This window comes from Heterodontus francisci, chromosome 13, assembly GCF_036365525.1.
Source record: "Heterodontus francisci isolate sHetFra1 chromosome 13, sHetFra1.hap1, whole genome shotgun sequence".
Lineage (NCBI taxonomy): Eukaryota > Metazoa > Chordata > Chondrichthyes > Heterodontiformes > Heterodontidae > Heterodontus > Heterodontus francisci.
This window is the reverse complement of record NC_090383.1, coordinates 117,291,007-117,304,605: the sequence shown is the minus strand read 5'-3', so window position 1 is coordinate 117,304,605 and position 13,599 is coordinate 117,291,007. Positions and strand designations below refer to the sequence as shown.

The following is a 13,599-nucleotide window of genomic DNA, read 5'->3' as shown; positions in this document are numbered from 1 at the left end:
TAATTATGCATTCTACCAGAGACACTTGGCGATTTGCCAAATATTGGTTTAGAAATGTTGAATTTTCATCTTGAGGCTGCCATTAGTTTTATTTCAAGCATGTTTTATTTAAAAAAGGCTCTTCAGGTAAAAAAGGTTGCCAACCCCTGTTCTAGGTGATGGAGGTCACAGGTTTCAGTAGTAATGGACTCACAAATGAACAATATTTTTTAACAGGTACCAGTTTAAAAAATCAAATTTAAATACAGGAGAAAATTTCCATAAAGCCACAGCTTAATCCAAACTTCACAACGAGGAAAGATATTCCTTATTTTCCAGTGTAACTTAGTCTCCAAGTTCTTTCAAAGGATAAAACAATTCTTAGACTAAATAAAGACTATGAATGTTCGAGTTTTAAGGAGTTACTTTCTGATTTAAAGTGCTGCTCTGATATGGCTTAGACGCTTAGTTAATAACAAGATTTTACATTTGCAGACAGCTCTAAACGCAGTAGCGTTGGGGGGTGCAATTAATTATTTGTAGAAGGATTTAGATCAGTTAAGCAATTAGACAAACAAATGGCAAATTAAAGTTAATGCTAAAAAAAGCATTGCATATTGGATGAAAATAATGAATATCATAGATTGAAAATGAAAGAAATAGAGAAAGACTTTTTTATTTGTTCTTGGGATGTGGGCATCACTGGCAAGGCCAGCATTTATTGACCCTCCCTGAACTGACTGACAGAAAAAACAGCAACCCAAGTAGACTCATCAGTTTCACTACCCAGACACTGCGGAAAAGCGGAGGCAATCAATGATTTTAAAAGGAAATTGGATAAGCACTTGGGGGAAACTTGCAGGGAGACGAGGATAGAGCAGGGGAATGGGACTGACTGGATTGCTCTACAGAGCGCCGGCATGGACTCGATGGGCTGAATGGCCTCCTTCTGTGCCATTATGACTCATGTTAAGACACACAGACAGAACAATGGAGTATTAGTCCACAGAGGTTATTCCGTGGCTTTATAATACACCAGTCACACCACAATGGAAAGCCCTGTGTACAATTTTATCACAACGTTTCAAAAGGGACTTGGATGTTTGGTTGAACACACTGGGGTTCTTTTCTCAAGAAAAGAGGCTGAGGAGTGACCTGATAGTGGTCTTCAAGATTATGAAAGGCTTTGATTGGGGAGCCGTGGAGAAAATGTTTCCGCTTGCAGGTAAAACCAGAACTAAGGGTCTTAAGTATAATATCGTCACTAATAAATCCGATAGAGAATTCAGGGAAATTTCTTTACCCAGAGACTGGTGAGAATGTGGAACTCACTACCACAAATAGTTGAGGCGAATAGCATAGATGCACTTAAGGGGAAGCTAGACAAGCACATGAGGGAGAAAGGAATAGAAGGCTATGTTGATGGGATTAGATGAAGAAGAATGGGAGGAGACTCGTATGGAGCATCATCACTGTGACGGATCTGTTGGGCCGAATGGCCTGTTTCTGTGCTGTAAAAATTTTGTGATGTGTTGCAGAGGCTGTGAAGTAGAGCAGCGGGCATCATTTCAACTGTAAAAGTATGATTAAGCAATATTAAGCTCCTTAGCCTGGAAAGAAAATGATTAAAGAGACACCTTGACTGAGGTACACAAGATCAAACATTCCAACTTAGTGCTCCTGACAAAGCTCTGTGCACCAGGAGTGCCTATCTGGAATTCAGACACAGAATTCGGGTGTCCAATTCACAGCCTGCTCAAATTTGCGTCCATTCCATCCCCACTCTCAAATTCTGAATATACAGAGTGAGTGAAGCTCTGTGCATTAGACTGTGAAAACTATAAACAGCACGAAAGGAGGTTAATAAAAACAAAGTGGCCACTTACCACACCCACAGGAAATGCCAGGACAGCCATCAGCCAGTCTCGAAGAGAAATCAGTTTCCTGAGTTGTCTCTGCTGCTCTTGGTCATCAGTGCCTTGAGTCAGGAGACTAGAGAGATCGGTCAGTACACAGATTCCAAAGAAAACCGTCTGTATCACCTGTTGAGCAAGTGACACCACAAAGCTAATTTATACTTACACATAGAATCATAGATGTGGTTACAGCACAAAAGGAGGCCATTTGGCCCGTCATGTCTAGGCTGGTTCTCTGCAAGAGCAACTCAGCTAGTCCCACTCCTCTGCCTTTTCCCTGCAGCCCTGCAAAGGTTTTCTCTTCAGATAATTATCCAATTCCATTTTGAAAGCCACGATTAAATCTGCCTCCAGCACACTCACAGGCTGTGCATTCCAGATCCGAACCACTCGCTGCGTAACAAAGCTTTTCCTCATGTGGCCCTTGACTTTTTTTTGCCAATCACCTTAAATCGTTGTCCTCTGGCTCTCAATCCTTCCGCCAATGGGAACAGTTTCTCCCTATCTGCCCTGTCCAGACCCCTTATCACTTTGAACACCTCTATCAAATCTCCTCTTAGTTTAAAAATATTAAAATTCTTAAAAATAAGGAAATATAAATGCTGTCATAATGTACAGGCGGCACAGTGGCGCAGTGGTTAGCACCGCAGCCTCACAGCTCCAGCGACCCGGGTTCAATTCTGGGCACTGCCTGTGTGGAGTTTGCAAGTTCTCCCTGTGTCTGCGTGGGTTTCCTCCGGGTGCTCCGGTTTCCTCCCACATGCCAAAGACTTGCAGGTTGATAGGTAAATTGGCCATTATAAATTGCCCCTAGTATAGGTAGGTGGGAGGGAAATATAGGGACAGGTGGGGATGTGGTAGGAATATGGAATTAGTGTAGGATTAGTATAAATGGGTGGTTGATGTTCGGCACAGACTCGGTGGGCCGAAGGGCCTGTTTCAGTGCTGTATCTCTAAACTACACATTGGTCACCATTTATTCTATAACTAACAACATCTAATTGTTTATCCAGTGAGTGTAATGAACGATTTCATTTGCCAAAGCAGAGAGTACTGTGGAGCAATGTACATTATAATACTAACAAATTGCATTTATATAGCCCCTTATACATAGCAAAACATCTCCAGGTGTTTCACAGGAGCGTTATCAAATAAAATTTGACACTGAGGCATTTAAGGAGATATTAGAGTAGCTTTTTCTTAGATTTGTTCATGGGATGAGCCCATCCCGAATTGTCTTTGAGAAGGAGGTGGTGAGCTGCCTTCTTTAACCACTGCAGTCCACGTGGTGCAGGTACTCCCAAAGTGCTGTTTGACCAGTAGGTTTTAAGGAAGGTCTTCATGCAAAGGGTGGTAGAGGTTTGGAACTCGCTCCCACAAACAGCAGTTGAAGCTAGAACAGTTGTTAATTTTAAATCTGAGATAGATAGATTTTTGTTAAGCAAAGATATTAAGGGATATGGGCCAAAGGCAGGTATGTGGAGTCAGGCCGTGGATCAGCCATGATCTCATTGAATGGCGGGACAGGCTCGAGGGGCTGAATGGCCTACTCCTGTTCCTATCTTCCTATGTTCCTAGGAGAGAGAGGTAGAAAGACGGGGAGGTTTAGGGAAGGAATTCCAGAGCTTTGGGCCTGGGCAGCTGTTTTTTTTTTGTTTACATTATCACAGCTTTCCAGCTGGGAGTTTTACTGTCAGATATCGAAATATTTAGTTTCAAAGCTTCATATTGATAGCTACTGTTTCTAGCTACTACAAAGCTAGAGCTTTCTGGAGCATCTGTACATCCTGTGACTGGAAGAAGAGGGCATTCTACAATGTCTAAATGCAAGTTGTTGTTATAGCATTCAATAAAGATCCGATAAGGAACATCCCATCAATTGCAGATATAATCTATCAGTTTTACTACTTAGCTTCCCTGTGACGTACAACAGTGTATTTTTACAGAAGAGGCAAAACTTCATAGCATTCTGTCTGCTTCTGGGGCAGTCTGGCCCAGCTGGCTTTCTGGTACCATGGCAGGTATTGTCTGAGAGGATGGTGAGGGAGCAGATGGCTGACATCCTGAGAGAGGGCAACATGAGCCATTCCTATTGCTCCACTGCCATTCCCGTGGGATTGTGGCTCAACTTTCCCACTGGAATGCAGAAGAACAGAAAAAAAAACTTGCATTTATATAGCGCCTTTCACATCCTCAGGATGTTCCAAAGTACTTTGCAGCCAGTGCTGTACTTTTGGAAGTCCAGCCATTGTTGTAATTTAGGAAAAGCAACAGCCAATTTACACACAGCAAGCTCCCGCAACATGATAATGACCAGATATTTATCACTACATATTGCAGATGAGTGGCACCTTAAAAGCCCTTATCCACATGGTCCACATGGGCGGCACAGTGGCGCAGTGGTTAGCACCGCAGCCTCACAGCTCCAGCGACCCGAGTTCAATGCTGGGTACTGCCTGTGCGGAGTTTGCAAGTTCTCCCTGTGTCTGCGTGGGTTTCCTCCGGGTGCTCCGGTTTCCTCCCACATGCCAAAGACTTGCAGGTTGATAGGTAAATTGGCCATTATAAATTGCCCCTAGTATAGGTAGGTGGTAGGGAAATATAGGGGACAGGTGGGGATGTGGTAGGAATATGGAATTAGTGTAGGATTAGGATAAATGGGTGGTTGATGGTCGGCACAGACTTGGCAGGCCGAAGGGCCTGTTTCAGTGCTGTATCTCTAAACTAAACCAGTCCCTCCAAAGCAGAACACACATTGGAGTCCAGAGTCTAGATGGCAGTCTCCTGAGCTCCCATCAAAGCTACAAAGACTGGTGGTATGGACTCCTGATGTAAGGCCTGCCAGCAGCAACCCTGGAAGTGGCCACATGCCCCAAGCTAAGACAGAGCACCACATAAACTTGAAGTGAACTTGATCTACATTGGCTCCTGTTTAAGCAATGCCGTGATTTTAAAATCCCTATCCTGGTTTTCAAATCTCTCCATGGCCTCACCCTCCCTACCTCTTTCATTTCCTCCAGCCCCACAACCCCCATGAGATATCTGCACTCATCGAACTCCAGCCTCTTTTGCATCTCTGATTTTAATCGCTCCACCATTGGCGGCCGTGCCTTCAGCTGCCTCCCTAAGTTCTGGAATTCCCTTCCTAATCCTCTCTGACTCTCTACTCTTGTTTCTCCTTTCAGACACTTTCGATCCATTTGATCAAGTTTTCCGTCACCTGCCCTAATGTCCCCCTATTTGTGGCTCAGTGTCAAATATTATTAGGTAACACTCCTGTGATGTGCTTTGGGACATTTTACTACATTAAAGTTGCTATATAAATGCAAGTTGTTGTTGTTTTCAGCTACGGTGCACCAATCCCCTAAATCACCATTAGAGTGTCGCACGGAGCTTTCTTTTCAAGGCTGGCCCCTGACGCCAGCCTCTCCATCCTGCTTAGCAGAGCTGGGAGACTATCTCACCCTCCTACAGACTGTCCCTGCCGCCACTACCTGTTCCTGCTCACGTGTGCTGGGGGCTTCACTGTGTGAAGGTTTTCTGCCTTCCGAGTCCTGCTTCCAGCTGGAATTGTGCCCTGTAGAGAATGTAAATTAAACTCTGAAACACCTGACGAGAAAAGGTTAAAGGTTAAAATGAAACTTTAACTGTAGGAAAACCAAATTGGGAGCCCCAGTCTCAGAAACTATCTGGAGAGGGATTCCAAGGTATTTTTACAGGCTATGTATGAAGCTACTTAGCGGCCAGATAGTGGAGCTACTGTATGTCAAGTTTGCATGATGTACATGGGACTCAGATTCCCTATTGGAGCCCTACCCAGTGGATCAGACACACTGCTTAGAGAAACCTGGTGGTCAAAGAGGAAAAGGTATGTGAAAGATTATCTTGCAGGGGCCCAGGAGGAGCAGGAGTGTCACTCTGGGCTCTAGATGAATAATGTAGGCCCCTTGCCTTGCTGGTCTCTCCCTCCCTGCAATCGGGTACTCCCCACCCACCACGGACCTACATCCCTGCCAGCCAGGTTGTCCTCTGGGGTGCTATTATTGCACCACCAGTGCTGGTGAATAGCAGCAGCAGGAAACCTGCTTGCTGTGTTGGGCTCTGTTTGCAGCCGCACAAAAGCAAAACAGACTGAAATGGGAGGCATTATCCAAACGATCATACCCATTACAGTTATAAAAGACTATGAATTTACACAGTGTGAACATTAGCCTCAGTAAAACAGCAGTAAAAGCAATTGCACATGAATGCAATTGTATTTTGGATGTAATGTTTGCACAGCGCAATTTCAAGGCCTAAATGTTTGAATAGTCATGAAATTTAACCAAAAATCTTAATCGCAGCTTTTCCCTCCAACATGAATTAGTCCACTACAGAATTACAATGGAAACTTGGGTCATAAAATGCTTGTGTAAGTAAAATATCCAGAGTGACCTTTTGCATCATATTACTGCCCAATATGCATTAACCGTGCTGAGTAATGTAAGCTGTGCCTTGCTTTTCCCTTGCAGTTAGGAATAATATTCTGACTCTTGTGTGATGCACTTTAAAAAAAAATGTTCTGCTTTTAACAGGGAGCAGGGTGGGTTTTTGAATGTGACCAATATAAGCAGTGTAGGTGGATGTTGGGCAACGCATTTGCCAGTCACTGTGGTCTCCCCGAACGTTGGGGGTATGAGAATAATCTCTCAGAATTTTTTTCTAGACTAGCTTGTTTTCTCTCTCTGTTTCGTCTCTCCTGGGAGAATGCACAGTTCATGTGTCAACTGTGGCTCAGTTGGTAGCACTCTCACTATGAGGCAGAAGATTCAATTCCCACTCCAGGTCCTGAGCGAACACTCCCAGTGAAAGGATGCTGCACTGTCAGAGGCACTGGCTTTGGGTTGAGATATTAAACTGCGGCCCCGTCTCAGGTGGGCGTAAAAGGTCCCATGGCACTATTTCAAAGAAAAGCAGGAGAGTTCTCCCCAGTGTCCTGACCCAATATTTAGCCCTCAATCAACATCACAAAACAGATTATCTAGTCATTATCACATTGCTGTTTGTGGGAGCTTGCTGTGCACAAATCGGCTGCCGTGTTTTCTGCTTTGCAACTGCGACTACTCTTCAAGGTACTTTGAGGTGACTGTGATTGTGAAAGCCACCATAGGAATGCAAGTCTTTCTTCTTTGTTGTGTGGGAAGGGACTGTTTGAGTTTGAAGTTGTGCAGAAGTTATACCGTTGATAGAATAGGATCGTCTGGTCTTTTGCTGTCCTTCCTTTCTGCATGTTCACAATTTATTTTCCTCCTGCCGACTTCCCACCTAATGAATGGCTGGGAAACCTTCTTAAAGCTACTCCTACTGCTAGAATCGAGTCAATGGTGAGAATGACCAAGAGTGGATAGTCTACCACTGTTCCCTCCTCCAAAGTGCCTGACCTAGTTTCTGGTGCTTACCAAACACAACAGTCTAGGATTGCTCATGTTTTTAAAGACTATTTACTCTTGTTTTTTTCTTTACTTGTTAGCCCTCCTGGTCCAACCAACTTCTTCAAGGGTCTTGGCCACCAGGAAGTGCACCACTGACAGACATTGGTGCAACACAACAAGGCTTCTTAGAAACACCTTCCAAACCCGCGACCTCTACCAACTAGAAGGACAAGGGCAGCAAATGCATGGGTACATCACCACCTGCAAGTTCCCCAAGTCACACACCATCCTGACTTGGAACTATATTGCCATTCCTTCAGTGTCGCTGGGTCAAAATCCTGGAACTCCATTCCTAACAGCCCTGTGGGTGTACCTACCCAACATGGACTTCAGCGATTCAAGAAAGCAGCTCACCATCACCTTCCCAAGGACAATTAGGGATGGGCAATAAATACTGGCCCAGCCAGCGACGCACACATCCCATGAATGAATAAAAAAAAAGACATGAGTCGCATCTTCCAATACTGGAAATGAATGTGGGACAGGTAATGGCAGAGAAGAAATTTGGAGAGGAAAAACATTAATGAAAATCCTTCAAAACAGGGGTTGCATAAGCATTTCAGAAGACGTTTTGGTATTGACATCCCCCGTGATAGTTAGAAGGGCTTAAGTGTCCCTTTATGTGCTGGACTTGTTTGAGGGTGGGAAATGAGGGAGGGAGGAAAAAAATAGAGCTAATTTCTTTTTGAGACAACAGCATTCGGTCCAAAATGGGGCAAAAAAAAGACTCTATCCATTCTCTTGAAAATTTCTTTTTGCTGTGGAAAAACAACAATGAAACAGCAATTTCCATTTAGAGTTATACAGCACAGAAACAGGCCCTTTGGCCCATCGTGTCTGTGCCGGCCATCAAGCACCTAACTATTCTAATCCCATTTTCCAGCACTTGGCCCGTAGCCTTGTATGCTATGATGTTTCAAGTGCTCATCTAAATGCTACTTAAATGTTGTGATGGTTCCTGTCTCTACCACCTCTTCAGGCAGTGCGTTCCAAATTCCAACCACCCTCTGGGTGAAATTTTTTTTCCTCAAATCCCCTCTAAACCTCCTTCCCTTTACCTTAAATCTATGCCCCCTGGTTATTGATCCCTCCGCTAAGGGAAAAAATCTCTTCCTATCTAACCCATCAATGCCCCTCATAATTTTGTATACCTCAATCATGTCCCCCCCTCAGCCTTCTCTGCTCTAAGGAAAGCAACCCCAGCCTTTTCACTCTCTCTTCATAGCTGAAATGCTCCAGCCCAGGCAACATCCTGGTGAATCTCCTCTGCACCCTCTCCAGTGCAGTCACATCCTTCCTATAGTGTGGTGCCCAGAACTGTACACAGTACTCCATTTATATAGCACCTGTTAAGGCACATGATAAGGGGTGTGTGTGGATCCCACTGTTCACCTCCCAACTGAATGCAATTGTGTTTTGTTAAAAATGGTGCATTAGCCCCTGAATGTTTTTCAGGTCAAATAAACAGACAAATGACAGGTTTTCTTGCAGGTTATCAAAAAGACAACTATTTATTTTTAAACAATTCCCAAAATGGGTGCAACCTCACCCCCAGACACACATTCACCCACATACACATACACAAGAAATAAATAGAAAGAAAAGGGTAGAAGGTAGTTTAGAGTCCAAAGTGAGGTCAGTGTTTGTGGTTTACAGAAGATTATTGAGTCTTATGTGGAGGAAAAGTTTTTTTAAAAGATGCAGGCCTAATTATTAGCAGTCTTGAACTTGCAGAGGTGCTGTAGATCTTTAGTGGTTATAATTCAGGCCGAAGTTGGTAGTATGTGGTTTGTTACCATCACAGATAGTTAGTCTCAAAGTCAATTTGTGCAATCTCTGCTTTGATGGCTGTTCTTGTTCAGCATGATTCTTCTCTTGCCTGGCTGAATCCCTCACAGCTCTTGGATGGACAAGCTTCTTGTGATATTGGCTTGATCTCCGCTCTCTCTACAGAGAACTACCTTTTTAAGGTAAAAATCTATCATATTAGAGTTTCTGTTAGGAGATGCATGGCCATCTCCCCTGTTGTGACCACACAATGGGTCAGGATATCACTGCTATGGCCATCGCTTGATGTTTGAATGGGATTCATTCTGTTATGATGTTGCTGCTTCACATCTTATTCATCTTGGTTTCTTGTGAGTCAGTCTGTCTCCAGCATCCTTTTGTTAGTCCATTCATGTCGCAGTGCGGCGGCACAGTGGCGCAGTGGTTAGCACCGCAGCCTCACAGCTCCAGCGACCCGGGTTCAATTCTGGGTACTGCCTGTGCGGAGTTTGCAAGTTCTCCCTGTGACCGCGTGCATTTTCGCCGGGTGCTCCGGTTTCCTCCCACAGCCAAAGACTTGCAGGTTGATAGGTAAATTGGCCATTATAAATTGCCCCTAGTATAGGTAGGGGGGATGTGATAGGGATATGGGATTAATGTAGGATTAGTATAAATGGGTGGTTGATGGTTGGTACATACTCGGTGGGCCGAAGGGCCTGTTTCAGTGCTGTATCTCTAAATAAATAAATCAAAATAAAATAAATAAAAGTCATTAATATGCAAAAGCTTCTTTCAATTTCAAAGGGGTTCTGCCCAGACCTATTTCAGACGAGACTAATGAGCTCCATCCTTGCAGATGAATTTTTGGATTTCCAATACAGAAGGGCCATGTAGCCCTTTTCCATTTAATTTTCCATTTTGACTGCAGTTCAAGTGTCCAAGTTCTTGTGATTTAGTTTTAACAGTTGATTTTTTAACTTCATAATTCCTCCATTTGATTGTTTATTTCATCACGGCTCCTTCTGTGCATGACACACCTTTAGCATAGTAAAACATCCCAAGGCGCTTCACAGGAGAATACAGATGCAAGTCAGGATGGTGTGTAAATTGGAGGGGAACTTTCAGGTGATGGTGTTCCTATGTGCCTGCTGCCCTTGTCCTTCTCAGTGGTACAGGTCGTGGGTTTAGAAGGTGCTGTCGAAGGAGGCTTGGCAAGTTGCTGCAATGCATCTTGTAAATGGTGCATACTGCTGCCACTGTGCACTGGTGGTGCAGGGGGTGAATGTCTAAGGTTCAACAAACATTTAACACTGAGCCATATAATGAGACATTAGGACCAATGACCAAAAGCTTGTCAAAGAGGTAGGTGGCTTAAAGGAGGAGAGAGAGGTAGAGAGGTGGAGAAGTTCAGGGACAGAAAATCCAGAACTTAGTGACTTGACAGCTATAGGCATGGCCGTCAAAGGTGAAGCAATTAAAATTGGGGATGTTCAAGAGGCTCGAACTGGAGTTGCGTAGGAATCTTAGAGGATGATAGGGTTGGAGAAGGTTACAGAGATAGGGAGGGATGAGGCCATGGAGAGATTTGAAGCCACTTTGTAATAAATTAGTCCCTACAACATGCTGTTACTCTTAAGACCACTAAAAGTATAGAGTCAGCAAATGATGCTTGCCTTGCTGTAATAAGGATAACTACTAGAAAGACTAATTCTGCTGAACACGCACAGATTTGAACTATGCAGAATTTGAAAACAAAACTTTCCAAGTGGTGATGTTATTGCGTACAGGCAGCACATCAAATTATCGAGGGGAAATCAGCTGCTGCACTGTTTGAAATACTCAGCTTTGCTATTCTTTGGCACAGGTGAATTGGTCATCATTTTTCAAAAGGCCTGGAGAGAATATATTTATACAGAACTACTTGATATCACAATTTTTTCTTTAAATGTGACAACGAACCCACACCTTGATTTAATCCATTCCGATGATGTTTCCCACTGTTGTTGTCTGAACAATGGATGCAGGTTACATCTGTGGATTCAAGTCTCACTCCAGATACTCAAGCACAAAATCCAGGCCTGCCTGACTGACTGCTACAGTGTCAGAGGTGCCATCTTTTGGATGAGACGTTAAACTGACTGTCTTTCTGTCCTCTCAGGTGGATGTATACATAAGAACATAAGAAATAGCAGCAGAAGTAGACCATTCGGCCCCTCGGGTCTGCTCTAGCATTCAATATGGTCATGGCTGATTTTCTGCCTCAACTCCAAGCCTTCTCCCCATATCCCTTGATTTCCTGATAGATCAAAAATCGATCTATCCCGCCTTGAATATACTCAACAATGCAGCATCTACAACCTTCTTGGGTAGACAATTCCAAAGATTCACAACCCTCTGAGTGGAGAAATTTCTCCTCATCTCAGTCCTAAATGATCAACCCCTTGTCTTGAGACTGTGCCTTCATGTTCTAGATTCCCCATCCAGGGGAAACAACCTCTCAGAGTCTACCCTGTCAAACCCATGGCACTATATTGATGAAGAGCAAGGGAGTTCTCCCCGGTGTCCTGGCCAATATTTGTCCTTCAATTAGCATCACAAAAGCAGAATTATCTGGTCATTAGCACATTGCTGTTTATGGGAGCTTGCTGGCTGCCATATTTCCTACCTTACAACAATTACTACACATCAAAAGTACTTCATTGACCGTAAAGTGCTTTGGGATGTCCTGAAGTCATGAAAGGCACTATAGAAGTTTATCTTCCTTTTGTTTGTTAAGTGGAAATTGATATGGCATAGTGGAGCCAGACAGTGAACCGGAGCTTTACACTGAAGTAAAGGGGTCAGTCACTATCTTAGTCAGTCTTTGCTCTTTTCCATTTCTATGCTTACCAGCCTGCAATTCTGTGCCCACAGGAATTTAACGGGAGGGAAATCATGAGCTGTCAAGGGTTAAAGCAGGAAACACTGGCTTGTGTGTTTCCGGCATTTTTACACTCTGCTATTTAGGATTAAAGCACATTACTGTGGCTGATTGGAGGCAGCTTTTCTCTGCATCCAACAGTCTATTGAGTGCTCTGGGGATGACTGGTGAAAAAAGTAGAAAAGTAGTTTCTTTATGTACCATCAACGATCTCAGCTCGATCAGCTTAAAATCCACACAAAAATTCTGAGTTGAAACCCAATTAGCATATATATCTTTGGCCTCCTTATCTCGAAAGACAATGGATAAGCGCCTGGAGGTGGTCAGTGGTTTGTGAAACAGCGCCTGGAGTGGCAAAAAAGGCCAATTCTAGAGAGACAGGCTCTTCCACAGGTGCTTCAGAGAAATTTGATTGTCGGGGCTGTTACACAGTTGGCTCTCCCCTTGCGCCTCTGTCTTTTTTCCTGCCAACTGCTAAGTCTCTTCGACTCGCCACAATTTAGCCCCACCTTTATGGCTGCCCGCCAGCTCTGGCGAACGCTGGCAACTGACTCCCACGACTTGTGATCAATGTCACAGGATTTCATGTCGCATTTGCCGACGTCTTTAAAGCGGAGACATGGACGGCCAGTGGGTCTGATACCAGTGGCGAGCTCGCTGTACAATGTGTCTTTGGGGATCCTGCCATCTTCCATGCGGCTCACGTGGCCAAGCCATCTCAAGCGCCGCTGACTCAGTAGTGTGTATAAGCTGGGGATATTGGCCGCCTCGAGGACTTCTGTGTTGGAGATACAGTCCTGCCACCTGATGCCAAGTATTCTCCGGAGGCAGCGAAGATGGAATGAATTGAGACGTCGCTCTTGGCTGACATACGTTGTCCAGGCCTCACTGCCATAGAGCAAGGTACTGAGGACACAGGCCTGATACACTCGGACTTTTGTGTTCCGTGTCAGTGTGCCATTTTCCCACACTCTCTTGGCCAGTCTGGACATAGCAGTGGAAGCCTTACCCATGCGCTTGTTAATTTCTGCATCTAGAGACAGGTTACTGGTGATAGTTGAGCCTAGGTAGGTGAACTCTAGAACCACTTCCAGAGCGTGGTCGCCAATATTGATGGATGGAACATTTCTGATGTCCTGTCCCATGATGTTCGTTTTCTTGAGGCTGATGGTTAGGCCAAATTCATTGCAGGCAGCCGCAAACCTGTCGATGAGACTCTGCAGGCACTCTTCAGTGTGAGATGTTAAAGCAGCATCGTCAGCAAAGAGGAGTTCCCTGATGAGGACTTTCCGTACTTCGGACTTCGCTCTTAGGCGGGCAAGGTTGAACAACCTGCCCCCTGATCTTGTCTGGAGGAAAATTCCTTCTTCAGAGGACTTGAACGCATGTGAAAGCAGCAGGGAGAAGAAAATCCCAAAAAGTGTGGGTGCGAGAACACAGCCCTGTTTCACGCCACTCAGGATAGGAAAGGGCTCTATATATATATATATGTAGGTGCTGGTAACATTAAACGCAGCAATATAGAAATATAAAAAGATTTACGGCA

General features: G+C 44.3%; 2 protein-coding genes across 2 annotated transcripts in view; one reads left to right on the top strand and one right to left on the bottom strand.

Annotated features, from left to right (window-relative positions):
* Positions 1–7,710, top strand: part of adat2 (adenosine deaminase tRNA specific 2) — a 130,393-nt gene extending 122,683 nt beyond the window's left edge. Inside the window, exon 5 of the mRNA XM_068045565.1 lies at positions 7,405–7,710. Coding sequence (XP_067901666.1) covers positions 7,405–7,530 — 126 coding nt within the window. The 3' untranslated portion in view covers positions 7,531–7,710. The remainder of the gene's footprint in view (positions 1–7,404) is intronic.
* aig1 (androgen-induced 1 (H. sapiens)) overlaps positions 1–13,599 on the bottom strand; it is a 121,297-nt gene that overhangs the window by 65,653 nt on the left and 42,045 nt on the right. The window contains exon 2 of the mRNA XM_068045569.1: positions 1,866–2,021. Within this exon, the coding sequence (XP_067901670.1) occupies positions 1,866–2,021 (156 nt within the window). The remainder of the gene's footprint in view (positions 1–1,865; positions 2,022–13,599) is intronic.